The 25,721-nt window shown below is 43.7% G+C and overlaps 1 protein-coding gene across 1 annotated transcript in view; it reads left to right on the forward strand.

The window, feature by feature from the left end:
- The window catches only part of GOLM1 (golgi membrane protein 1), a 79,573-nt gene extending 54,166 nt beyond the window's left edge, over nucleotides 1-25,407 (forward strand). The window contains exons 6-10 of the mRNA XM_088470087.1: nucleotides 10,791-10,923; nucleotides 12,063-12,177; nucleotides 17,931-18,176; nucleotides 20,371-20,496; nucleotides 23,315-25,407. Of these exons, the coding sequence (XP_088326213.1) occupies nucleotides 10,791-10,923; nucleotides 12,063-12,177; nucleotides 17,931-18,176; nucleotides 20,371-20,496; nucleotides 23,315-23,391 (697 nt within the window). The 3' untranslated portion in view covers nucleotides 23,392-25,407. The remainder of the gene's footprint in view (nucleotides 1-10,790; nucleotides 10,924-12,062; nucleotides 12,178-17,930; nucleotides 18,177-20,370; nucleotides 20,497-23,314) is intronic.
- The last annotated feature ends 314 nt before the right edge of the window (nucleotides 25,408-25,721 follow it).

Genomic DNA, 25,721 nt, shown 5'->3' on the forward strand with positions numbered 1-25,721 from the left:
ATTCTCATCTGCACATCAAAGTATTACTAAGTGTAGGCAGCTTGCATAGACCTAGCAGATACTTATTTGGGCTATACTGAGTTTTCATGTGGTAATCTCTCCTCTAGTAATACAGCACACCCAGATAAAAAGATGGACACTTTGCTACCTAGGAGTTAGGCATTCTCTTTGTTTCTTTAAGGAGTTTCTGTGGTTTTTCAGATATTCTTGTGATTTTTACCTAATTGATATTCTCTCAAAAGAAGACTCAAACTATTCAAACCACTACATAAATAAATAAAATCCTTTTTTTTTTTTTTTTTTTTTAATCCATTTCAAATGTTCAACTTGTGCGAAAAGGCATCTTGCGTGAGCTAGTGATTTATTCAAAATTGGTTATGGATTTATCATTTGACGTAGTGTATTAAACTGGATATATTAGTCTAAGGGTAGACTAAGAGGTTTTCTAAACGATGCAAATATTTGCCCATAGTTCATTATAGATAACCATTGCACACATAATGAATAATCCCACTATCCTAAAAGTCATTTTACATGTTCTAGTCCTTTCAGTAGAGCACTGATAGCTGTGAACAGTAATGCCTTCTGTGGGAACATGGAAAAACCAAACACTATTTACTGTTGCAAGTGAAAATCAACAAATTGCTTGTGATTCTGGTTGCATTTTGGCCCCAAGCTCTGTAAGTGGATCTGGTTTTCTACTAATGACTCTATGGGCCAGTTGCACCCTTAATAGAAGCTGAATTATGGGATAAGGTCAAACGATACATGCAGTCTCCTGCACCTGAAACTGAGCACTTCTTCCCTCTCCGTTTTAAATAGTAATTAGAGTTCCCAGTGTATGTATGACCATGTAAAGCAGAGGTTCCCGGATTTTGTCATTACAGTCCAGTTTTAAGGATATCCATGCTTGCGCACAGGTGACTTAATTAGCACCTTAGTCAATTTGATTTAACCATCTGGGCTCAAGCATAAATATCTTAAAACCTGGACTGTAATGGCAGACTTTGGGAACCTCTGATGTGACGTAAAGGAGCAAGTGAACCTTTTACACACTTCTCATAAAATGTGCGGGGTAAGGGGGATAAAAATTGGTAGTTCAATTTTAACTGTGAATTAAGCTGGTTTTAGTAGATTTTTATATTGGGCCATAGTAGTTGCCCACTCTAAAATTTATAGCATTGGTGTCACTCGGGGGATGCAGCCATGATGTCGACATCAAAGTGTGGACAGTTACGATGCAGACATTGTTGAAATGTTGATATTGGAGAATGCCAACATGTGCAATGTCGACATTCTTCACAGTCAACAGAGTGTTAGGGTTAGTATACGGGAGGGGATTTTAGTGTTCGGGTTATGCACTAGGGGGAGGGGTTAGTCATACTTACTGCCGGAAGTGCCACAAGAACCTGCCAGAAGTCATACCGATCTCATCATCTGACCCGAAAGACACAGCGGGACCAGTTGGTACAGGTAGATCACAGCTAGACCGGACACAGGTGGACGTGGCTTCGCGGGTCTGGCGGCCATCTTCCCTTTCTCCTACCATTTACCCTGCATGTCAGTGCCACTCCCTGACAGCCCTTCTTGCCTACATGTTCTATTTCTGCAGCTCCTGCCTGGCTCTTTGTGGGATTGAGTGCTGCTAATATATTATATAACTTCACCGTTTGAGTGTCTCCATCCTCCTCCAGCCCTTCCTGCCTGCATATTCTATTAACACAGCTCCTGTCTGGCTCTTTGTGGGATTGAGTGCTGTTGATATTATATAATAACACAGTTCGTGACTGGCTCCTTCTCCACCCCTCCCTACAGTAGCTGCATATTCGATCTTCTCACAGCGGGACTGAGTGCTGCTATTATGGGAAAGTCTAGGCAGGCTGCTGTCGCAGCAGCTAAGCTGGAAAAGTTTGCTCACCAGCCGTCGTCTCAGGCTCCGCATCCTCCGGTACAAAGCAAATCTTCTAACCCAGAAGCTGCGGGTGACTCGCAGGGATCAAGTACTGGGGCCCCACCTCTGGTTACTCTGCAGCAGGTACTGGAGGCCATTGCCAGTAGTGAGAAACGTCTTTCGGATAAAATTGAAAGTGCAATGTGACCTCTCTCTCCTGCGGCAGGATGTGCAGCAAGTCAGAGAACGGATGGATGAGGTGGAAACTCTTATATCTAACCTAGAGGATTTGCATGGTCCCCTGAAAGATAAGGTGTCTTCTATGAGGCAACAAATGGCCACTATTCAAAACAAATTGCTGGATATGGAGGGTCACCTACGCCGGAATAATGTCCGATTTGTTGGGTTGCCGGAGGGTGAGAAGGGCTCCTCTCCTGAATCATTTCTGGAAACATGGCTTGTTGAATCCTATGGCAGGGACTCTTTTACCTTACAATTTGCACACAGAGTTCCTGCTCGCCGCCCTCCTCCTGCAGCTCCACCTCGTACCTTTATTGCTAAATGACTCAGTTATAAAGACCGGGATGCAGTGTTACGGCTGGGACGCATTAAAGGTCCTCTGTCTAGGAATGGCGTGAAGATCTCTACTTTCCCGGATTTTGCAATGGGTATTTAAGGATAGGGCCCAATTCCTTGATATTAAGCGTAGACTCAGAAAACCTTAATCCATCATATGCTGTGCTATTCCCATCCAAACTCCGGGTTGTGGCGGATGGGGAATCTAAATTTTTCTCAACTCTACGGAAGGCGGCTGCGTGGCTGGATCGTTATGCTCCGGGGAACCGTCAATTGGCTCAAACCTGAACTTCTACGTGTTTATTGCTTTTCTATAATAGCTCTGTGTTTCTTTGAAGATGCAGGTTCTATATGTAAGTTACCAAAATTCTATATTTTGTTTTTCTAATTTTGATGTATGAGGTTTAGATTTAATTATATATGTCTATTGCACGTTTTAAAAAAAAAAATTTTATTTTTTTTTTTATTGCCGGGGACTCCCTTGCAATGGTAGCTGCTACACTCTATTGCTCCCTTGTGGGTTTGATATCAGTTTAATCTTATAATTTGTGTGTGTTTGGTATATAGGTATGCCGATGTTGGGGGTGGTATACGGGGTGGGGGGTAGGGGAGGATTGGGAGTTTTGGGGGGGGGTTTTCGCTCTTTTTATTATTTCTATATCTGGTGTTATATTAGGTGTTATTTTTCAGTGTTTTTATGTGCTGGGTTCAAGGGTGAAATGTTGTGGAATTTGCAGTTATGGGCTTTCCATTGTTCTATGGCCAAGGTAAATTTTCTTACATGGAATGTCCGTGGTTCAATAATAAAGATAAACAATCTCTGGTACAGAAGATGCTTAAACAATATAACTCTGATATTTGTTTAACAGAGACCCATTTAGTTGGTAGACTCCATTCTCTTAGACGACCGTGGGTGGGCTGGGCATACCACGCCTCCCATACGTCATCGTCCAGGGGGGGGTCTCGATTTTAATTTAAAAAATCTGTCTCCTTTGTGTTAAATTCAGTTAAGTCTGATCCCTATGGACGATATGTATTTCTTGAGTAGATGCTTGGAAGGTTAAACATTCGGGTTTACAGCAGTTCTCATGTTTCTTCGCGACTTATTCTTTTTCTAGAATTGATTTGGCTTTGGTTTCCCCCAGTCTGCTCCCAAAAATATGTCACGTTAATTATAAAGCCAGAGGGGTGTCTGATCATTCTCCCCTCATGATGTCCTTGGAGATAGATAGTCATAGAGGTCAAGTATTTGGAAGTTACATCCCTTCTGGCTTATTCAAATGAAAGCTGGTTCTGGGTTAGAGGCTTTGTGGGATGGGTATTTTGCGGATAATATTGGCTCTGCCTCGGCGGCAGTTGTGTGGGACTCCTTTTAAGGCATATATGCGAGATACTGTGATTAAGCATGTTGCTGAACTGAAGCTTTTTGATTCAAGTTCCGCTTCTCTCTTTCTATAAGTCACGTCGACTGGAACTGGTCTATTTGCGGGACAAATTGGATACGTCTAGGTTCCATTGGTTGGCAGCTCAGTCTGCATGGACAGCTCATATCTCTGATAGGAATATGCGTAGTCTATTATTTAAATCACATACCTACTATGTGAATGCAGATAGGACAGGGAGTTCTCTAGCACACCTAGTACACGCTGATCGACCATCTCCGATCGTTGCTGAGCTTGTGCGTCCTGATGGTACGGTTGTTACAAGTACTCCGGATATAGCTGACCTTTTCCTCACTTTCTATAAGGATATCTATAATACTAGGTTGCCCTGTTCCATGGCCCAAGAGCAGTCTTATGTGGCTAATATTAGGTTACCTTCATTGTCACCTGAGACACAAGCCTTTTTTGATGCCCCATTCACCCTGGAGGAGATAGAGGTTGCTATCAAGTCCTTCTCTGGTGGCAAACTCCCGGGTAATGACAGCATACCGATTTGAATTATATAAAAAAACATGCTGGGTTATTTATTCCTAGATTGTTTCAGTTATTTAATGATTTGTATGACTAAGGTGTATTTCCGTCCTCTATGTCAGAGGCTGTCATTATTGTCTTGCCAAAGCCTGGGAAGGATCCTAGATTCCTTGATGCCTTTAGACTAACCTCACTGTTCCCCTACCGGTGCCGAAATACTTGCAAAAATATTGTCCCTGAGACTTAACCAGGATATTGCCTTTTATAGTGCATCCGGATCAGAACGGTTTCATGCCTGGTAAATCTATCTCAATAAACATTAGACGTCCTTACACTCATTTGCAGGTATCTCATGAGCAGGAAGCAGCTTCAGTCGTTGTATCATTAGATGCGGCAAAGGCTTTTGACTCTGTCGAATGGTGTGGGTGGTTATGCAGTGTATGGGGGTTGGGTCTGTCTTCCTCAAATGGGTAAAACTTATATATGCTAGACCCAGTGCTAGGATATCTGTTTTATTTCCCCTCCATTTTCATTATTTTGTGGTACGAGACAGGGTTGTCCGTTATCCCCTGCCCTTTTTGATCTAGCAATAGATCCACTGGCATGTATTCTGCTGGCTCACTCTGATGTTGTGGGATTACAGCTGGGGACTAGAGTTGATACAATAGCTTTATACGTAGATTACCATTGAGGGGTGCTCCTCCTGTTGCTCCTGAGATGCCTTTTCCTCTTTGTTGGGTTTCTAGGTTTAAATATTTGGGGGTCTGGATATATAATCGAACAGGAGACTTTATAGATTTGAATTTAATGCCGTTGTTCACTTATTTGAGGGAGAAGATTGGTTCTTGGACTAAGCTTCCTCTTATAATTATGGGCAGAGTGAACCTGATAAAAATTGTATTGCAACCCACATTTCTCTATATATTGCAACAGTCCCCAGTATACAGTGGCGTAACTAGGGCAGGGCGTGTGCCCTGGGACCGTTGGCGCAGGGGGGCGCCGCCGGCCACGGTACCGGGCCGCCCTAGTTAGCCAGTGTAGCGCCGACCGCAGTGAGTGCGATGAGCGCTACACATTTACACAGGACCGGCGCTAGGCTTCGAGTGCCTGTCCTGTGCTGCACAGCTGAGCCCCTTCCCTCCCCCTGAGTACTTGCCCAATAGCGCCAGGAGGAGGGTGGCAGGCGGGCTCAAGCTGTGCTAACACACACATCGCTGCCAGCATGGCACCGATGTGTGTTATTCAGCAGCCAATGAGAGTCAGACAGACTCTCATTGGCTGCTGCTGCTGCACACACATCACCGCCAGTGCAGGCGGAGATGTGTGTGTAAACAGCAGCCAATGAGAGTCAGACTCTCATTGGCTGCTGCAGCACCCACTGCAAGAGCCGGGCTTCCGTCCGGCTCCTGCAGTGGGTAATGGGAGAGATGTCATGACGTCTCTCCCATAATGCAGAGCATGCCAGCCCGGGAGGGCAGACGTTGCGGCGCTGGGAGCCGGAGCAGGAGCTTGGATACAGGTAATTTTTTTTTTTTTTTTTTTTAAATATACATTTTTTTGCTATGTTTTGGGAGGCTGGTACCTCTACTGGAGGCAGTAATTGGGGGCACCCTCTACTGGGGGCAGTAATTGAGGGCACCACTGGGGGGAACCTCTACTGGGGGCAGTAATTGGGGGGAAGCTCTACTGGGGGCAGTAATTGGGGGGCACTAATTGGGGGGACTACTACTGGGGACAGTAATTGGGGGGACTACTACTGGGGGCAGTAATTGGGGGCCCCCACTGGGGGGAGCCTCTACTGGGGGCCCCACTGGGGGGGAGCCTCTACTGGGGGCCCCACTGGGGGGAGCCTCTACTGGGGGCCCCACTGGGGGGGAGCCTCTACTGGGGGCCCCACTGGGGGGGAACCTCTACCGGGGGCCCCACTGGGGGGGAACCTCTACCGGGGGCCCCACTGGGGGGGAACCTCTACTGGGGGCCCCACTGGGGGGGAACCTCTACTGGGGGCCCCACTTGGGGGGGAACCTCTACTGGGGCACTCCATCAGGGACCACTACTGGGGGCACTGCATAAGGGGGGGTCTACTACTGGGGGCACTATATAATGGGCTTACTACTGGATGCACAAGGGACACTGCACTGGGGGCACTAAATAGGGAGGATCACTACAAGGGGCACTGGATAGTGGGGACCGCTACTGGGGGGCTGCATAAGAGGGATTACTACTGGGGGCACTGTATAAGGGGCACAACTGGGGGCTTGCATAAGGGGGACCACTACTGGGGGCACTGTATAAGGGGAACTAATGGGGAGCTGCACAAGGGACACCACTACTGGGGGTACTGTACAAGAGGCACTACTGGGGGGGCCTGCATAAGAGGGACCACTACTGGGGGCACTGCATAGGGCGGTCTGTATAAGGATCACTACAGGGGTTAAGGTGCATATGGAAAGGAATGTTAAGAGTGACGAGAAAGGGTTTGTGTCCTGTTGACATGCAATTGTCAAGTGACCCCGCCCCTTGTGACCACGCCCATTTTTTTTGCATATTAGGGGGTGCGCCATTTTTAAATTTGCCCTGAGCTCCAAATACCCTAGTTACGCCATATATATTCCTGCATCTATGTTTCGGAAATTAAATAGTATGCTTTCTTCTCTTATTTGGGCAGGTAAGAGGCCTCGATTAAAACTTTATGTTCTCACTAGATCAAGGGTGACTGGTGGTATGGCCCTTCCGCATTTTCGATTCTACTATTATGCTGCACAGTTGGCTCATATTCGGTCTTTGTTGCAGGACAGCCATGCTTGCTTCTTACTTACTCTATTTGTGTCGCTGGCAACGCAGGCCTTGATAAGTGGTAAGTTTTCCAGGAGTAGTCCTCCGCTACTTGTTCAAGCAATTAAAATATGGCGAGAGGTACATACACTAATCCAGTTTGATGGAATTGATCCCGACACCCCCTTGTGGTGGTCGTGTCGTTTCTCTGAATAGGACACTCTTTCTGTTAGAAAGGTTTGGGATAAAAAAGGTATAGAGTTCAGTGAGACAGTTATATTTAAATGGAGTTTTGAAATCTTTTACTCAACTGAAGAAAGAATTTAATCTTCCGGCTACATATTTCTATAGGTTTTTGCAACTCAGACATGCCCTAACTGCCCAATTTCAGGATGTTCCTCCTTCTATTTCCATTTCTCCAGTAAAAGACTTTGGGCCTCATTCAGAGGCGGTCGGAGGATGCAAGCGGTCGCACAGAAACTGGGCGGCCACTTTCATCCTGAACGCCCGCCTCTGTTGCGGTCTTTAGGCTGTGGGTTAACACCCACAGCTCTAACGACCGCTCGGGTGATGGTCGCGATGGTCAGAGACCATCACGACCATCGGGGCTTACGACGAGACCCTAGGGTAGGGTCTCACTTGTCGTAAGCCCCGGAGAGCTTCTGGCTCTCAGAGCCGGAAGCTCTCCACTGACATCACTAGTGATGTCAATGGGGCCTCCCCCAAACGGCAGGCGTTCCCATGGGAACGCCTCCGTTTGGGCTGCCACCCCCCCGGCTCGCCTTCCAAACGGGGCAAGCTGTCAATCAACATCGACAGCTCATCCCCTTTGGAAAGAGACCCGCTACGACCAGCGCTGTCGGTCGTAGCTGGTCTCACGCATTCGCACGAGGGAGCCGGCTCCCTCGTGCGCATGCGCACTGGCAAAACATCGAGGCGGTCGTAGACCGTACGGCCGCCTCTGAATACGGTCCTTTGTGTTATCATTAGGTCCTCGGAAGTCAGTGTCAATTGTATACTCTTATATGATGTCATCGCATCATGGGGATGGTTTAGCCAAATCACGTAGTGGTTGGGAATCTGAAGTCTGTGTTTTCAGTGATGAGGAGTGGGAGTCAGCTTTAGGGTTTCCATGCAAGGCCATTGCGTCTATACGTTTTCAGCAGATACAATTATTTATTTTACATAGAGCATATTTAACCCCTGTGAGATTGGTACGTTTTGGATGTAGACAGTCTGATCTCTGCCCCAAATGTGGTATTATTCAGGGCACATTTTGGCATTTATTGTGGGAATGTTCGGTGGTTCAGGTTTTTTGGACTAAAGTAAAGGCTGCTATGTCTCACACCACTATTCCTATTACAGTACTTACGCCGAAATTCTGTAGTCTGGGGGCTAAAGAGGATGATGAGCTGGACCGTTACAGCACTCAATATGCGATTCATTTATGTGCACTGGCAAAAGTCTGTTTGGTTCCTAATGGGCCTGAATTTCAGGCGTGGGTTTCTTTGGTTATTGCTACTGTGGAACATGAGCGATATTTATATTTTGCCCGTAAAACAGAGTCTAAACTCAATGGTTGAAGATGAGAACCACTGTTTTAGGGCGAGCAAAATACTGTATGCAGAGTATACAATATACAAGGGTGGTTCAATAAGTAAAGTAACAAGACCTCTGATGTGTTATGTTCTCAATTTCAGTCTAATTTCCTGCCAGGCCAGAGCAGGTAGCCCATTGCTTCCCATCACGGCCATTAGACTGCGCCTCATATCAGTCCTACTGTCACAACACAGTTGTAAGGTTGCGGGGCTGGCGCAAACATAGTCAAACATTGAGGTGCGTAGCTTGATCAGATTTCTGCATCTAAAGGGCACATCAACAGCTGAAATTCATCGCCAACTTGTCGAGGTGTGCGGTGATAACGTCATGTCATGGAAACAGGTTTGGGTTTGGTGCACTGTCTTTGATAACGGCAAGACTGACGTTCCAGATGAGCAGCGATCCAGTTGGCCAAGCACGTCCACCACTGATGACAATTTGTGCTGCATTGAAGTCTGATTCGGGAGGACATATGCATTCGAGTTAGTGATATTGCTGATGAACTGAACATCTCAGTGGGTACTGAGCACAACATCGTTCATGAGCAACTGGGGTACAGGAAAAAGTGTTCACGCTGTGTACCGAAGCAGCTCACAGAAGTTCACAAAACCAATAGGATGGGAAAGTCTCTTGTGCACTTAACACGGTACCATGAGGTGGGAGTGCGGGTATTGTTACAGGCAATGAAACGTGGGTGCATCATGTGACACTGGAGACTAAGCATGCATCAATGATATGGAACACTTATTGTCCCCACCTTCAAAGAAATTCAAAACCACTCCATCTGCTAAGAAGGTGATGGCGACAATTTTTTGGGACCACAAGGATGTGCTTGTTGATTTCCTCACCAAGGGAGATACTGTGAATGTTCTTCGCTATTGTGAAACATTGAGCCGGTTGTGGGGGTCCGTTCACCAAAAACTACCTGGATTGCTGCATACAGGTGTTGTATTGTTGCACGATAACACCAGGCCACACTCGCGTGAGATATGGCGCTACCACTGGGAGGTACTGGACCATGCGCCCTACAGCTGTGACCTGGCAGCGAGTGAATTCCATCTCTTTAGACCATTGAAGAAGCACGTTAGTGGATTTCAATTGGCAACAGACAGTGAAATTCAGCAAGCTGTCATGTCCTGGCTTCAGGCGATTGACACTGATTTCTTCTACGCTTGGATAGATGCCTTGATCTACTGTTGGAACAAATGCTTAGACAAGTATGGGGACTATGTGAAAAAATGGCCATACGATTGCTTATATGTATATGTAAGAGTTGTATAAATTTACGCAATGAGAGGTCTTGTTACCTTATTTATTGAACCACCCTCGTATATGCTACATAAGCTTATTGTATCTTTGGGCCCCTTCTAGCTATGTTCTCAGTATTTTATTCCATATGAACATTATAAATGTAAGGGATGTGATAGAACTTTCAGTTTGAGATATTTGCACATAAGTCCAACAATAATTATATTAACCAGCTACCGGGTAAGTACATTGCAGTCAGATTTAAGGAATATATTGAATATATATTAATAAGGTGATTTTTGTAGCATACGGTATACATACGTTCCTTATTGAGATTGGGTGCATAATTTACTATAAATATTATTACTAGCATTGATTTAAGTATGGGTAATATACGGTAAAATGTATATTGTAAATTCAGTGTATATTGGGACTTGGAAGTTCAGCCATATAACTAAATAGTGTATAGAATATATAGAATATAGATGCATAGTAATTGATGTGAAGCAGTTCATTTTTCATACTAGCATCCTTCAAGTAGGTGTGTAATAAAATCTCTACTGGGCCTGGTAACATGATGTCTTTAATAATGAGTTTATTGTATCTAGAACCTGCTGCAAGCTGTTATGGTTAACACGCTTGTAATGCTAGTTATGCAAGAAAGTATTGTTGTATGTAATATGCTTTTGTAAAATTCAGTCCATTCATCCAGCTTGTATGTGTGACAAAGCTGCTTATTATTATTATTATTATTATTATTATTATTTGTTTATCATTGGTATTTACAGGACCCAGTGCAGCAATAAGATAGCGGAAATGAATGAGCAATGTGAAGAAAAGCTGCGTAGGTTATCAGCAAAAGTCACAAACGGCGCAAATGAGGATGCAGAGAAGAGCATAACCAAGGTTGAAAAACTTAAGGTTGGGATTTTTTTTTTCATTTTAAATGTTGTCTATGTCCAGTCATTTAGTTGCACATTGGAACATATTGGTGGAGCGCTGCCGCTTACTCAAACCAATGTGCTCTGGATCTACCCATGCTTGTAATGATTTTATCAGGCCATTTGTCTGCTCACTATGGGTACATAGCGGTCATTCTAGGGTGGGCAGGGCGGCTATCACAGAAGGGCACTCCTCTGCTCGTTGCGTAGGCTCGTGGGCACTAGAAATTAGGGTGTGTCCTTGGGGGCGTGCCCCCTTTTTATCACTATAGGGGGCGAGCCCAGCACTCACGGAGATGCTGGGCTGCCTCCAAGCTCTCCCCGCAATGTGAATAGATGCAGCCACCCCCTGTCCATAAACTTAGCTTGCTATTCCTTATCAGGACACTTGCACCAGCCTATGCTTGTTGCAGATGTTACACCTGGAAACAGGCATATTTCCATCCACCTCCCCATAGTCTGCTATTTTGTCATTATTGAATTTTGCCTATGCGAGAACACCCAGCACAGTTCTACCTCTTCATTCGCAAGTGAGGATGAAATCTACATCATTAACATTTGCAATGGCTTATTCCAACTCGTGCAAAAAGAAGCAAGATACCCTGTGCAAACAGGCGTACACTGAACTTCACATCAGTTCCTATGAGCTTAAAGAGATAAGTAACAGCTCATACAAACTAGATTTAAAGCCCTTCTGTCCAACCAGCACCTGTTAGGAACTGATCCAGCGCTATATGGTTTTCAGTGGTCACCAGTTGTCTGCATCGGGACAAGAAGCCATTCTAGTGCTGGAATGTGTACGGTTTCCGAAGCTAAATAGTTATGCTCTATTAAACTTTTTACTTCGAAATTAAATTTATGTAACCGGAGACCATTGATATTGACCATCGGAAAGCTAAACTTTAAAATAATGTTGAGGAGAAGTGTAGCTTTGTAGTACAATTTCTATAGCTCTATCTATTTATGTAATGGTGTATTGGTAGCAACAATTACCTATTGATAGACCATAACACAAACACCACTCTGATTAGCACTCTAACCCTGACATTAATGTCTTCCTCTTTTTTTGTTTTTTGCTAATTGCTTGATCACATAATCTTCCTCTGTGTTTCTATCCAGCCGACAATCCCAAAGCAAAAGGACAGTGATGTACAGGAAGGCGGTATATTGCTTGGTCCACTCAAGCCACCTTCAGCCACTCTGAAACTGGTTGTTCCTCTGGAAGAAAATGAAGGTATGCGTTCATGGCTCTAATACTAGGGAAGAAGCCTGAAACACATACGTTTTCTGTCATTTTTTATTTGCTCATTTAGAGGCTGATTCTCCGTCAGACATTAGGTGACTCTTTGTTTTTGTGAAGCCGCAGATGCCAGATTTACTATGTTATGCTTATGAGAGCTTCTGTACAGCTAATGCGAGAATCCCTGTGTCCAAGCAGGTAGCTGCAAAGATTTTCTGCCATTCGCTGCAAACGTCATCATTAGTATCCGCACTTGCACCAGGCGAATGCTAAGTGCAAGAAAACCGTCAGAAACATGTTACCCCTCACCATACGCACAACTCAGAATTGCACAGAGCTTTAGCGACACTCCCGTGAGACACATGTCTTGGGTGTTGCAGCCCAGTTTCAGCCCATTTCACGTAAAGCGAGATTTGGCAGATATCCATCCAACTCAAAATCAAGTACGCAAAAATAAAGTAAATAGCTATTTGCGCCCGTGAGGAGAGACCCATTCAACTTGGAATCTGGACCTTAAAGCGCAAATGTTGTTTTTTTACCATAGTGGAGAGGGACCATTTCGTGCTTTGCATTAATGAAGTTACCTTTTAGAGCACTAAACCGTTCCCTTTCCACGTGTAAGTGTCATTTAACAGTATTCGTGTTTTACAGAGAACATGACGCCATTTACCTCTTTCATATTACATTGGAAACTGTGATACCCGGCGTTGCCCGGTTTGAAGACTGAACCCTGAAGTGCACCTGCAGCCTTTATTTGTTTACATTATCCTCGCCTATAACCCCATTCCATTGATCCTGAAAAGGATCCCACTGTTTGCTAACATGCATGCAAACAGTGGTGTAACTTCAGTGGGTGCAAGGGGTGCGGTTGCAATGATGCACAAGCTGCCCCTGTGGCCCGCTATGATGATCACCCAGTGATGCACACAAGGTGGGCCAGTCCAGTCAGGGCTGCCATGGGTGTTTGTTTCCCGGTCTGCAAGCTAATTACTGCTGACGCTCAGGCAGACATGGAGAGACAGTGCCGCCGGTTGCAAGACAATTGGAGCTCGCGAACTGGCAGCCAATCAGAAGTCGCAGCTCTGATTGGCTCACAACTGGCCATGTCTGCTGCTGCCTGCCAATGTAATTAGCTGGCAGTCTGGCACCAAATCCACACTTGCTGATGGCACACGGGAAGGTGAGAGGATGCTGGAGGGAAACAGGGAGGTGATTTGCTGGGGGGGCCATAATGTGTAAGGGGCACTACTATTGTGTGGAATAATGTGTTATATGGGCCACTACTATGTGGCATAATTTGTAAGGGGCATTACTGTGTGGCATAATGTATAAGGGGCAGAACTACTGCATGGCATAAGGGGTACTACTGTGTGGCATAACCTGAATGGGCTCTATGTGGCATAATATGAATAGGCTCTATGTGGGGGTAAATGTATGTGTGGTTTTTTTTGTCTTTTAGTTTTTACCTCTGGGGGTACACTTTTAAGGTCTTTCTAATGTAGCCCACACAGTTCTAGTTACGCCCTTGCATACAAACAACACAGAGGGCTAACTAATATATATGGCCACTTTAAAAAGGACTAACTTTGGATTTAATATGAACTTGCATGAGTCATAAAGTTTGACACTTGTTCAGACTGAGGTTAGTTAGGATACTTTTGTAGCTTTCACACTGGTTTTTTTTTGGCAGACTGCCAATTTCCACTGGAGCCAGCCCCGGAACCTGTGTAATTTGTGTCCCCATTGTTAGGGATTGTGTGACAGTGTGTGGCCCTGATGAAGTTGAAATTTAGGCAAAAACCTAATCCTGGTCAGACTACACCACCATGCTAAATTTGGTGGAACTGGGTTCAAAACTCTGGCCGTGCATAAAGGACAAACAATAAAAACAACCAAAACTGTGTTCTTGCTCATATCACTTTCATGTGAGACAATGGACTGAATATAGTATGCTCTGTAAGCATGGTCTACCCGGTGGACCTGGAAGAAAATATGGTGCAGTCGGCTCAACTGGGAAGTGGAGTTTAGTATAGTGTGTTTCTCCTACCTTCATGGATCCTGGTACTTTAAATCTTGATGATTCTTGGACTTGGCTCCTCCCCTCCTGTACCCCACAAAACCTCAGTTTTAGTTTAGTGCCCGTAGGAGCTAGGTGGCTTGTCTCAGGCTCCTACCTAGCCTGATATTTGTATTTTCTTTTTTTGTATACTGTTGGACGGACTCCGTGCTACGGGAGTCTTGCCTACAACGTGAGCTGCCTCCAGGGGGAACCAGTCGCATCCGCTACAAGGTCATGTCTGGGTATCCTGAGCACAGTGTCCGCAGACACCGCACACTGGAGGCTCGCGGTAGGTGTAAGTAGGTTCTGTCCCCGAACTAACCTCTTTCTTGAAGTTGCAGTTGTTAACCCTCTGGTCCTGTGGGCAACTTTGCCAGGATAGTGAGGGTGCAGAGCCAGAGCGGCTGCCCACCAGCGTTACATAGGTGACCTCAATGAGTTGTAGACACAGCCGGCTGGGACCCTGGCTCTGCAAGAGGGGGTTCTACAGTGTCAGCATCCTCCTGACAGATGCTTTCCTTAGTTGAGCGCGCTCCTGCCTTCTAGATTGTCCGCCAGAACTGCCCACCAGTACAGTGTCCCGCGAGTGAGCAGCTGTTACAAAACCAGAAGCCGCCATTACAGAGGAGGCTCCATTTTATCTCTGATTCAACGATGCAGTGTTGAGCTTTCACAGAGCAGCATCAGCCCTGCAGCCACCTCCTGACAGTTCTTCTGGATACAGACTTACTGGGTCAGGCTTGTGCTCCCCCCTTCTATACCTAGCAGGGCTGTGGGGTTGTACATGTCGGGTGGCCTGTGTGTGGGTTCTGTGAATGTGTGTTCAGACTGTTTCTTCAATACAGTGTAGTTTATGCTAACTGGGATTATTGCTGTGTCTGTATTATTGCCTATTGCATTTCAATTACCTTGCATTCTGTTATATGTTATATGTGCATATTTTTGCAGTAGGTCTGCACGCATAATCGCAGCTGCGATTGCAGTAATGAATTTGGCCCTAAGTGCGCCAAACAGAGACCATCCTTTTCCCTTTTTTTTTTTTTTCTTTGTATAATCATACTTATTGTCTATGGCAGCACCATCCCCCCCCCCCCCCTCATGAATAAGACCTATTTATGTCATAAGTAATAATTTGGGGTTACATATAATTTTTAGAGATACCTACTAGTGCAGAAGCTCTCCCAATATTCACTTATATACAATATTCCCCCATTTTCATAAGCTCCACCTGGGTCAACAAGGCGATCGAGAAGTGGGCGGAATTACTTCTGGACGTTTTAGGTTCCGGTACCCCTAGGGCGGATCTTCTGCCACCGGTCGAACATGTTAAGGAGTCTGTTACTTAGCTTGCGGAGCTTGTGGAGGTTGTTATAGATGCAGGTCTCGTCTGCTCTAGGATTTCTCTGGCGGCCATTGCAGCTTGCAGAGCCGTGTGGCTGAGATTGTGGCAAGCGGACCTGTTTCTAAGCGCTCTTTAGAAGCGTGTCCTTTGATAGGTGACATTTTATTTGGTCTGGAGCTGGACAGGATAATTGCCCTGGCCACATTAAGTCACAGTACCATCTAACCGCCTCCTTCTCCTGCATCCACCAGACCTCGCCTGTTTCTGGGTCTGTCCTTTTGTTTAACGAATAGGGGACATTTTTGGAAGACCCAGTCTAGTTCCAATAGAGGAGGAAAATCTCCCATTTGTCCTGGCCAGTCCGTAGACAGAGGCCAAGCCCTCGGCATGACTGTTAACTCGCCCACTAAGGGGACTCTGTAGTTGGAGCTTTTACATTTTCAAGACGTCTGGTCAAAAACCTGTTCTGATGCCTGGGTGAGGAATATCCTCTCCATGGAATGCAAGATGGAATTTGTAGGTCCTCCTACATGGATGTTCTTTTCCAAGGGACTTCCGGTGTCCTCTTTAAAAGGAGAGTGGCCCTGAAGATGGCTGTGAACAAGCTTCTGTCCTCTGGCATGATTACTACAGTTCCAAAACATCAGTGAGTAAAAAGGGTTTTATTCTAACCTTTTTGTGGTTCCAAAACCAGATTGGTCAGTCAGACTGATTCTCAATCTCAAGTCACTGAATGTGCATCTTTGCTACCACAAGTTCAAGATGGAATCTCCACGATCGGTGATAGCAAGCATGGAAGGGGGGAGTACCTGGTGTCAATGGATATTCAGGATGCTTACCTATATATTCCAATTTGGGAACCACATTAGACTCTCCTTTGGTTTGCAATCTGGAACTCACATTATCAGTTTTAGAGCCCTGCCCTTTGGTCTCTCCTCTGCTCCTCTGGTTTTTACCAAGGTGATGGCGGTTATGATCACTCACCTTTGGTCCCTGGGAGTGACTGTTGTCCCTTATTTGGACAACCTCCTCATCAAGGCTCAATCTAGTTCCATCTCAGCGGTTGTTTCATTTGGGAATGGTTTTCGACACTTGTCAGGAGCTGATTTTTTTTTTTTTTCCTCTGGACAAGATTCAAGATATTTAATCCCTGGTGAGGCTGGTTCTCAAGAGACAGATGGTCTTCATCAATTTGTGCACGCACCTTTTGGGGAAGGTCGTCTCCACCTTCGAAGCAGTCCAATTCGTCTGGTTTCACTCCCGTGAGCTTCAACTGGACTTCCTCTCGAAGTGGGGCGGCTGTCTCCTTCATCTGGCCAGGGTAATCCGCCTTTCCCCTCTGACACGGTTTTCTCTCTTTTGGTGGTTGAACTTCCAAGCATCTTCAGGTGGGTCACCCATTCATGACCTGGATGTTAGTCACCACAGACACCTCTCACAGGGGCTGGGGTGCAATGGTCCTTCAGAATAAATTCCAGGGGCTTTGGTCCATAACAGAGGTCCTTCTGCCGATCAATGTTCTGGAACTTCTTGCCATATTCAATGCTCTGCTGGTGGTCCAGCCTCTCCTCGGGTGTTTGGTGAAGATCTATTTGGACAACGCCATGGCCAGAGGGACACTGGCAGCCCTCCCTGTGCTGCTGTGTGTCTTTTGTTTGTGTGAGGTGGTTTCTGTTGCCATGACTTTTTTTGTTTTTCTTTTTTTTGTGTTAAATGGAGGGGAGGATGTTCTCTCCTTTTTTGTTCCTTCTTTTCTCCTTCCATCTCCTCTGGGCTTGGTTAACTAAAACTGAGGTCAGACGGGGTATAGAAGGGGATAAGCCAAGCCCAAGAATTATCAAAATTTAAATTGCCAGGCTCCATAGTTCACTCATTATACCCCTAGCGTAAGCCAGGTTCCCCATGGACTCTGAGAAAGGGATTTTCTGGTAAGTACAAAAATCTTGTTTTTGGGAACTGCGTAAACTCCAGAGATGAGTGCATACCACTAAGGGCAATGCTGAGCTCTAAGCAACAGAAATATCTTCACTTGCAGCTGAAGATGCGTCACTATGTGGTAATGGATTAAGCAATAACGTCTTGACAATCTTTTTCAGGGATAGGGCTGCAAGGTCGCACTGATAAGGACATCTATGAAAATAAGTGTACAAATAGGGGTAGTCTGGCCGAGGAGATGTGTACAGTTGTTGGTGCAGTTATGGCAGACTTAAGTTCAACTCTGCATTGGCCCCATACTGCACAAGGAACTATGTACTTTAATTGCCAGTGATGTGTGCTTGCCATGTACATATGAAGTCTTATTTTGGACCATGTTGATAGTAAAGCTGTCAACTTCTTAATTTTCAGAAAAATCCAATCAATTGGATGTTGTGAATGAAAAGAAGCAGAGTTCCTCACCTCTGCTCAACAAACTGGAAGAGCAGGATGAGGATACACTGGAGGCACAAAATGCAGTTAACCCTGAACATGTGAATGCAGCAGAGGAGGACGATGAACCCAAAGCTGAAGATGTAGCAGATAAAGACGATAATAAAGAAAATGAGAACGAAGAAGTTGAGAGAGAAAATTTAATTAATATGGAAGAAGAAAAAGGTCAGTACATTTGTTGTGTTTAAGGGTTTGGGATTGCTTTGTATTGGCCAAGAAGTGGTGCTAACATGCAACATGCCACTTCATTACTGCCAAGTGATATCCCTGCTTCCAGATTGTTGCTTCGTTGGGTTTCATTAATGTGCTCTTCAATGAGAGTTAATGAGTTTGCATGGTGATGTTAAAAGGTCAATATGTTGACAGGTATGCCAGCATTGTTAAAATGACAGGCAACGTGTTGACATTGTCAGTGTCGACATTAGGGCTAGCCTTTGGGCTAGATGGGTTAGGCTGCGGGAGGAAGTTAGGAGGCTAGGGTTAGGCTGCAGGGGGGGACGGACGGTTAGTAGGCTCTACAGGAAGGGTTATAGATACAGGAGAAATGCTCACACGAATGCCAAAGGATTGGTGGTCTGACCTGGAAGTCTGTCACATGACCTCCAGGACCCAGAAGACACCACTGGAGCTGCTGTCAGTAGCAGGTAAGTCACTGCTGGGCCACCAGTGACGATATGTCGACATTCTAACATGGTCTGTCAACATTATGAACATGTCGACATGATGACTGTCGACATATCATACCCAATCTGTTCATATTTATTGAATACAATAACATGCATTCTGCTCCCTTGTTGTGGGATGATCAGGGCTAGGACACGCTGTAGCTTATGAGATTGCACTTTAGGAGGGGAGTGTGCTGACCTTGTGGGAGGCAGTGACCTGTCCACTTGTGAGTTGTAAGCAGAAAAATGGAGATGAAGCAGCACATTATGGTGACAAGAGGTTCTTGTTAGACTGATGTGGGAAGATTATGGCGTTACATACAGCTCAATATGACGTGAAGGCTATACTTAATGCATTCTGTTGTGACTTCTGCCCCTTCATTATTAGTCAGCATCTGCTGTACGATGTGCTCCCTGCATCATGTTGTAGTGAGGATATATGTTACTTTCTGTCCTGGAGTTTTTTTTAATATATACTCTGCCATTTTGTGTTGGGGACAGGATTTATTAGCTTGAAAATTCTATAAATGTTTCAGAAAATATTCTATATAATTCTATATCTGCATTTTTGTGTAGATCAGTAAGTATGTATTACTCTGCTGAGATACCACAAGCTATTGGCTTCAGATTTCAATTACACAGCGTCCATCATAGTCTCATTCTCTTTGCACCTAAAAAGTATGGAGGCATGCTCTCCTTGTAAATAGTAATGTCCATTCATTAGCCTGCACATATGCAGTTACTTCACCTGGAAAAAACAAACACTGCTTTTACTGAAAAGACTGCTAAGCGTTTAGAGGTGAAACCGGTATTGTATGTTTAGAGCAGCATTCCTTATAACTCACTACCTTGTAAATAACCTGCTGCTTTTCCCAGTGCCCCTCAGTTACTGTATGCCAGCTTCAGGGTTTTGTGCACAGCAGACTGTGGTGACTGACAAGACATCAAAACTGAACATGGCCAATTTTTCTGCTTCACTTCTAGTTCTCGATAGTATGATAAGCAGCTATAGTAGTAAAGGCAGTATTATGTTCATCACATTGGAGAATCTTCTTTACAACACATGATACATTGAGATTGCATGCTTCAATGGCACTAATATGTGGTGATTTATTTATGCAGTGATGTAGGGCAGCGGGTTTCAGAGTCTTCTCTAGAGAAGAATTCATGATGCAGAGTCAGTTTTTCTATGTTTTAAAATCTCAATGAAAAAAATTTAAGATTTCTTCATATCGTGTGAATATAGTTAGAAGGAAATTATTTCCATTGCAGTTCCATCCAACTCCATGTTGACACCGCAGGGCAGGGGGCGCTGTTTGGGCCTGTCAATTTTCTTGTTTATCATCGTTCTCACTTGTAGCTTCCTCTTATTTCACCCCCAGCATCTCCTGGCCTCCTCTATATCTTCCCTGGCCCTTCCCCATGAGACCATGGCCCTTTTTCAGGTGCACTCTTATGTCCCTATTTAAAAAATATCGGGGGGGGGGGGGGGAGAGAGCTTATGGGGGGGGGGTAGGAGGGCGGGAGCTTATGGGGGGTGGCACAGGGCACCAAAAAGTCTAGTTACAGCTCTGGCGCTTACTGTAAATTGTACTTTGTCATTTGGTGCAGAGTTTATTGCACCTGAATTTAGAATAAGTATACAGTGAACTCTTTAGTGTGAGATCTCTTTTTATTTTATATTCACTTATAAGGTTCAAAACTAAACGAGCAGGAAGATGAGGACAATCCGAATGATTACAATGGGGATGACGCGAACGAAGCTGAGCCAGAAAAAGACAAACAAGCTGAACTGATAGTTAACGATCAGAATGTAAAAGGTATAGATTTCTGTTTCCTTCAACATCCTGGTGACTGGTTCACATGATTAATGACATAAAAGCAATATATTTTGAGGCTAACTGTACTGCAGTACGTATAGGACACTTACAGGACTATTTGTCAAATCAAATTTGCGGGACTAAACCACCTGTTTTCGGGGGGGGGGGGGATCTGCAAACATTACGTTTCCACTGAATGTATTTACGGGTGACCACAGCAGATATGGGAGATATTGTCTGTAATCCCCAATATTGTTTACAAAAGCAGCCACTTTAGATTTCTATGGGGGTTGCTTCACAGCTGAATTTACCAAGCTTCAGATGGTGTTCGTGTCTGTGCTACTTACTACAGATTTTTCGGGAAGTCTGTGCCATACCGATGCGGGGGGGGCGGGGGCAGCAGCAGGAAGTAAAGTGATCGTATATATGCAATCGCTTTATTTCTTACTGATCAGGAATTCCTGCAAATAAAGATTACTTAGTACTGTGATAAGGAATCTTTAATATCGGGGGCTGGCCGAAAAAATTCATACATTTACCATATAGTATTGATGATCACAGAAATTGTGTAAGTGTGCTTTTAGAAACAATAAATTCAGCCACTCCACAAAATTGTAGAGATTAGCGGGTAAGTTTTACAGTGGCTCTAGTGAGACTATGGTCACTCAGAATGAGTAACTGAGAGGCTGGAGATTTGTTCTTTGCGTGCTCGATCGCAGACGCTGGCTAGTACATACTCGGGAAAGTGCCCCGACACGCCCGCGTTTTTGGCCGGAACTTCACCTAATCAACTAACAAAATGGTCTCTTCCTATCAATCAAATGTGATCAAGCTCACTGTGAGGATTCTCTTGCAACTGATTCGCTATGAGTCCGCAAAGTGGCTAAGACGCATGCACAGACCACCGATAGTCTCTCAACTGCGTGAAAATCGGCATAGTATTCAACTCTGAATTGGGCTCAAAAGCCCTTGGTAGCATTTGATATGGGAACACATGTAAAGTCATAGATCCAAACCCTGTCCTCATTAACATATATAATATTGTGTGTATGTGTAAAATATATATATATATTTATTTTATACTCCAAATAGCGGCACTCATCTGGACTGCCAAGAGAGTCACAACTAGGCGCGTACTTGATCCAACATCTCGGACGTTACTCCTTTATCAAGGAACAGAAATACATGCAATTATTTTGCAATTTTATATATAAGTACATCAATTAATTTTATTTTTTTTATTTTTTTTGTTAAATGGCACAATTCTTAAAGTCCAGATTCATAAAATACTCTGCAGTTTCAGACATTCTTGCTGCTGATTTAAAAAAAGAAAACCCTCCATTGATCTAGGATTCACAGTGAATTAATTTGTGGAGATTTGTCATAGATTTCTTTGAAATAAGGAAGTTGGATTTTAATTAGTTAGACCTACACGGTTACTGTTGATTTTGGCGTACTATGGCTTTTTCTGTTATTTAGTACTAACTGGAATACCTGGCATTGCCTGGGTTGAAGACTGGACCCAGAAGTACACCTGCAGCCTTTCTTTCTTTGCATTGTCCTCTCCTATAACCCCATTCCATTGATCCTGAAAAGGACTCCACTGTTTACATGCATGCAAACAGTGGCGTAACTACCGTGGGTGCAAGGCATGCGGCTGCTATGGTGCCCGAGCTGCCTCTGTGGCCAGCCGCTCCCCCTGCCCCCTAGTCACGCACACAAGGTGAGCCAGTCCAATCAGGGCCGTCAAGGGGGGCTCGGGTGTCAGTGATGTTGATTTGGTGCTGGCCTGCTAACTGATTATAGCTGGCGCACTGGCAGACAGTCATGGAGAGACATCTCCACCGGTCGCAAGACAATTAGAGCTCGTGGACCGGCAGTCAATCAGCAGTGGTGGCTCCTGATTGGCTGCCAGTGCGCAAGCTCCGATGAGCTTGTGACCAGCACCAGATTCAAATTGCGCCAGTATGTCCATGTCCAATTACAGCTGACTGTTCGCCAGCTGTAATTGGCTGGCGGCCTGGCATCAAATCCTCACCTGCTGATGACACACAGGGGGAGGCGAGAGGCTGCTGGAGAGACACTGGGAAGTGGGCGGGGCATAATTTGTAAGGGACGCTACTATTGTGTGGAATAATGTGTTATATGGGGCAGTACTACTATGTCTATGTGGCATAATCTGTAAAGGGCATTACTGTATGGTATAATGTAAAAGGATCACTGCTACTGCATGGTATAAGGGGTATAATGTGTATAAGGGGTACCACTGTTTGGCATAACATGAATGGGGGCTGTTTGGGGGTAAAGGTATGTGGTTTTTTTTGTTGTTTTTTTTTTACCGGGGGGGGGGGGGCTTTTAAGATCTTGCTATGTGGCCCACAAAGTTCTAGTTACACCCTTGCATGAGTCATCAAGTTTGCCCAGACTATAAAAAAGATGCTTTTGTAGCTTTCTCACAGGTTTTTGGCAGAATGCCAATTTCTACTGGAGCCAGCCTCAAAACCTGTGTAATTTGAGAGTGGCCCTCATTTTTAGGGATTGTGTGAGTGTGTGGCCCTGATGAAGTTCAAACCTAGGCAAAAACCTAATCCTGGTCAAGCTACACCGTCCTGCCAAATTTGGTGGAGCTAGGTCCAAAACTTTGGCCGTGCATTAAGGACAAAGAGTCGGACAGACAGACATGCTTTCTCACTTATTATATAGATAAATATAGATTTATTTCCTTGGTCATTGTTTAGCAGCTAAATTCATATTTGTTTTAACAAATGAGGCTAGTAAGATTACATACTATTCATTAACTGTTTCTGTTTTAATATAGATACAATTCCAAAAGGATTGCTTGCACAAGCATTTGACCAAGAAGCAGAAGACAGCGATGATCCAACATTAAAATAACTCTACATTTTCCAGAAACTTTTGGCAAAATCAGATTGGTTCTTTGTTATGTGACTGACAGCTTTAAAAGGGACACTGTTCAATGAAGTAGAACACTGATGAATTCTGCAAAAACATTTAAACTTGAAGAAATATACATTTTTCTAATTTTAAAGTTTTCTAATCAAATTCCTTTTCAAATTTTTTTCTCTTGAAAATTTTAATGCCTTACAACAAAATGAACAATATACTGATAATCAACACTGTTTGCACCTTATGGAATCTTCTCACTCACATAAGATTTATACAGGCAATTGGTTATTGTACTGATAGGTGTGTAGTCCATTTGATGTATGTATAATACGCCAAGGAAAGCTTGCAACGGTTCTTCCATGCTTTTATAATAATACATATTTATTTCATTTGTTCACGTAATAATGTGGTGCAACTCTCAGGAACTCCTTCACATATTAACTTTATTATTGTAGTGCAAGTTCGGCTAGTTAGTTGTTAGTATTTACAGCATGTTGGTGCTCTTTTCACCATGTTATCTTAGAATTCTTAGAAGGATAATCAGTTATGTGCAGTGTGCTGTTACGGTGTCCAATTGTGCGCATTATAGTAGGATAGACTGCACAGTAACATTGCTACTCTTCCTGTGCACCTCTATGAGGTGCGAGGGGAAAATGAGCAATGTTACTGGCTGGGAAGTGCCTTCACTCGACTGTTTTCCGGAGGCATTTCGCTGCCATCTCTTTTAAGTGTATCTTCCCCTTTAGAGTCCATTAAAATGTGTTTTCCCATGCATTAATAAGAAAAAAGTGGTGTTACCAAATATTTGTACCCCATGTATGGTCACATGTGCCTTACACATTTAGTTCCGGCAGTAATGCTTAACAGCCGTTACATTTAATCTCAACCTGCGTGTCGATGCACATTTCTGTGTAACAATGTTAGGCTGGCTGTGTCACAAGAATTTATGATCAAATGAGGCAAGAGAAAAAAATCCCAATTCCACAAGTTACTTTACAACCATTTTACTTGTAAATGCAGCTTATTGGCTATAATTGACTTTTGTGTTAAATTTTTATTTATTTATTCATGATTCTGGATTTATTTATTACAATATTTTAAACATAAGTGTGTCACAAAATATCAGTGTGGCATATGTTCCAACAAGGTGGTCACAATCACAAAACTATAGCTTTTATATAATGATGTATGGCCTTTTATTCTATAGGTGTTCTGTTTAGAATTGCACTCCAATCCCCCCCCCCCGGCCGCCCCCAATACATGTCTGTTGTCTACAAATGACAGTTAGAAACCAATAACTAGAAGTACTGATTGTTTTGAAATCACAATCATTTGTAGAACACAAACATGAAAATATCAAATCCCAATTAAATGGTTGTTTTTCATGTTTTCCTGTGTGTTACATTTGTACAGTACATGTTCTTTCTGCACTACATAATGAAGACTGAGTGCAGATTACCTAGATATGTTGTGCCTTAAAATCTGATACATGACTTTGTTCCATATGCTGTGAAAGTAGCTAAAGTTCATGAAGCAGGACTTGATATGTAAATGCAATGTGTGTGGTTTTTTTTTTAAATTAAACAAATGTTTGAAAAATAAAAAATTGATTATTAAATTCTACAAATCTAGCAAGAGTAATTGTAATTTTAACTGAGTTGGTACTGTGTATATATATCTACATGGATGGATTAAATAGCACAGCAATTGTTCTTAATTTATTAGGTTTTGTATTTTATTTTGATTTATTATTTTTTGGGGTTAAACATCTGTCAACATAAGTAAAAAATGAACATCTAGGAAAGTTGGGTATAAAATGCAGTGGGTGATATAAAATATATTGGCTCTTGGTCATGTTGCTAGCCAGTATAACACCTTTTTGTTGCTGAAGCCATTTCTCGACGTTCCCAACATTATTATTATTTTTATTTTTTTTACAGAAAACTTAATTTTTCAGAGAATACCATCAGTCTTGTTGCTTATTCTAATAACTCAAATAAAATGTTACCAAAATGGGCAAATTAGTTTTTTTTTTTTTTTCGTTTATTTGTTTTTAATTGAAGTTTCAAAAGAACCAAAAACAAACATGATTTTTTATTTAATCTTTTATAACACCACAAAGAAATGCTTAGTGTATCGTGCTTTGGCATTAGTTACCCACTTTTTAATTTTTTTATTTTTGCCTTCTAGATTTAAACGCTAATCATGTGTAGGAATAATATTGCAGCACAAGGCTTACTATTGTTTAAACTAGAAATCCTACTGCGTTAAATGAGGGGACCCTCTTTTTATTTAAAAAAGATGGAGATCTGGGTTTT

Source organism: Taudactylus pleione, unplaced genomic scaffold (assembly GCF_031769625.1).
Source record: "Taudactylus pleione unplaced genomic scaffold, aTauple2 ptg000095l, whole genome shotgun sequence".
Classification (NCBI taxonomy): domain Eukaryota; kingdom Metazoa; phylum Chordata; class Amphibia; order Anura; family Myobatrachidae; genus Taudactylus; species Taudactylus pleione.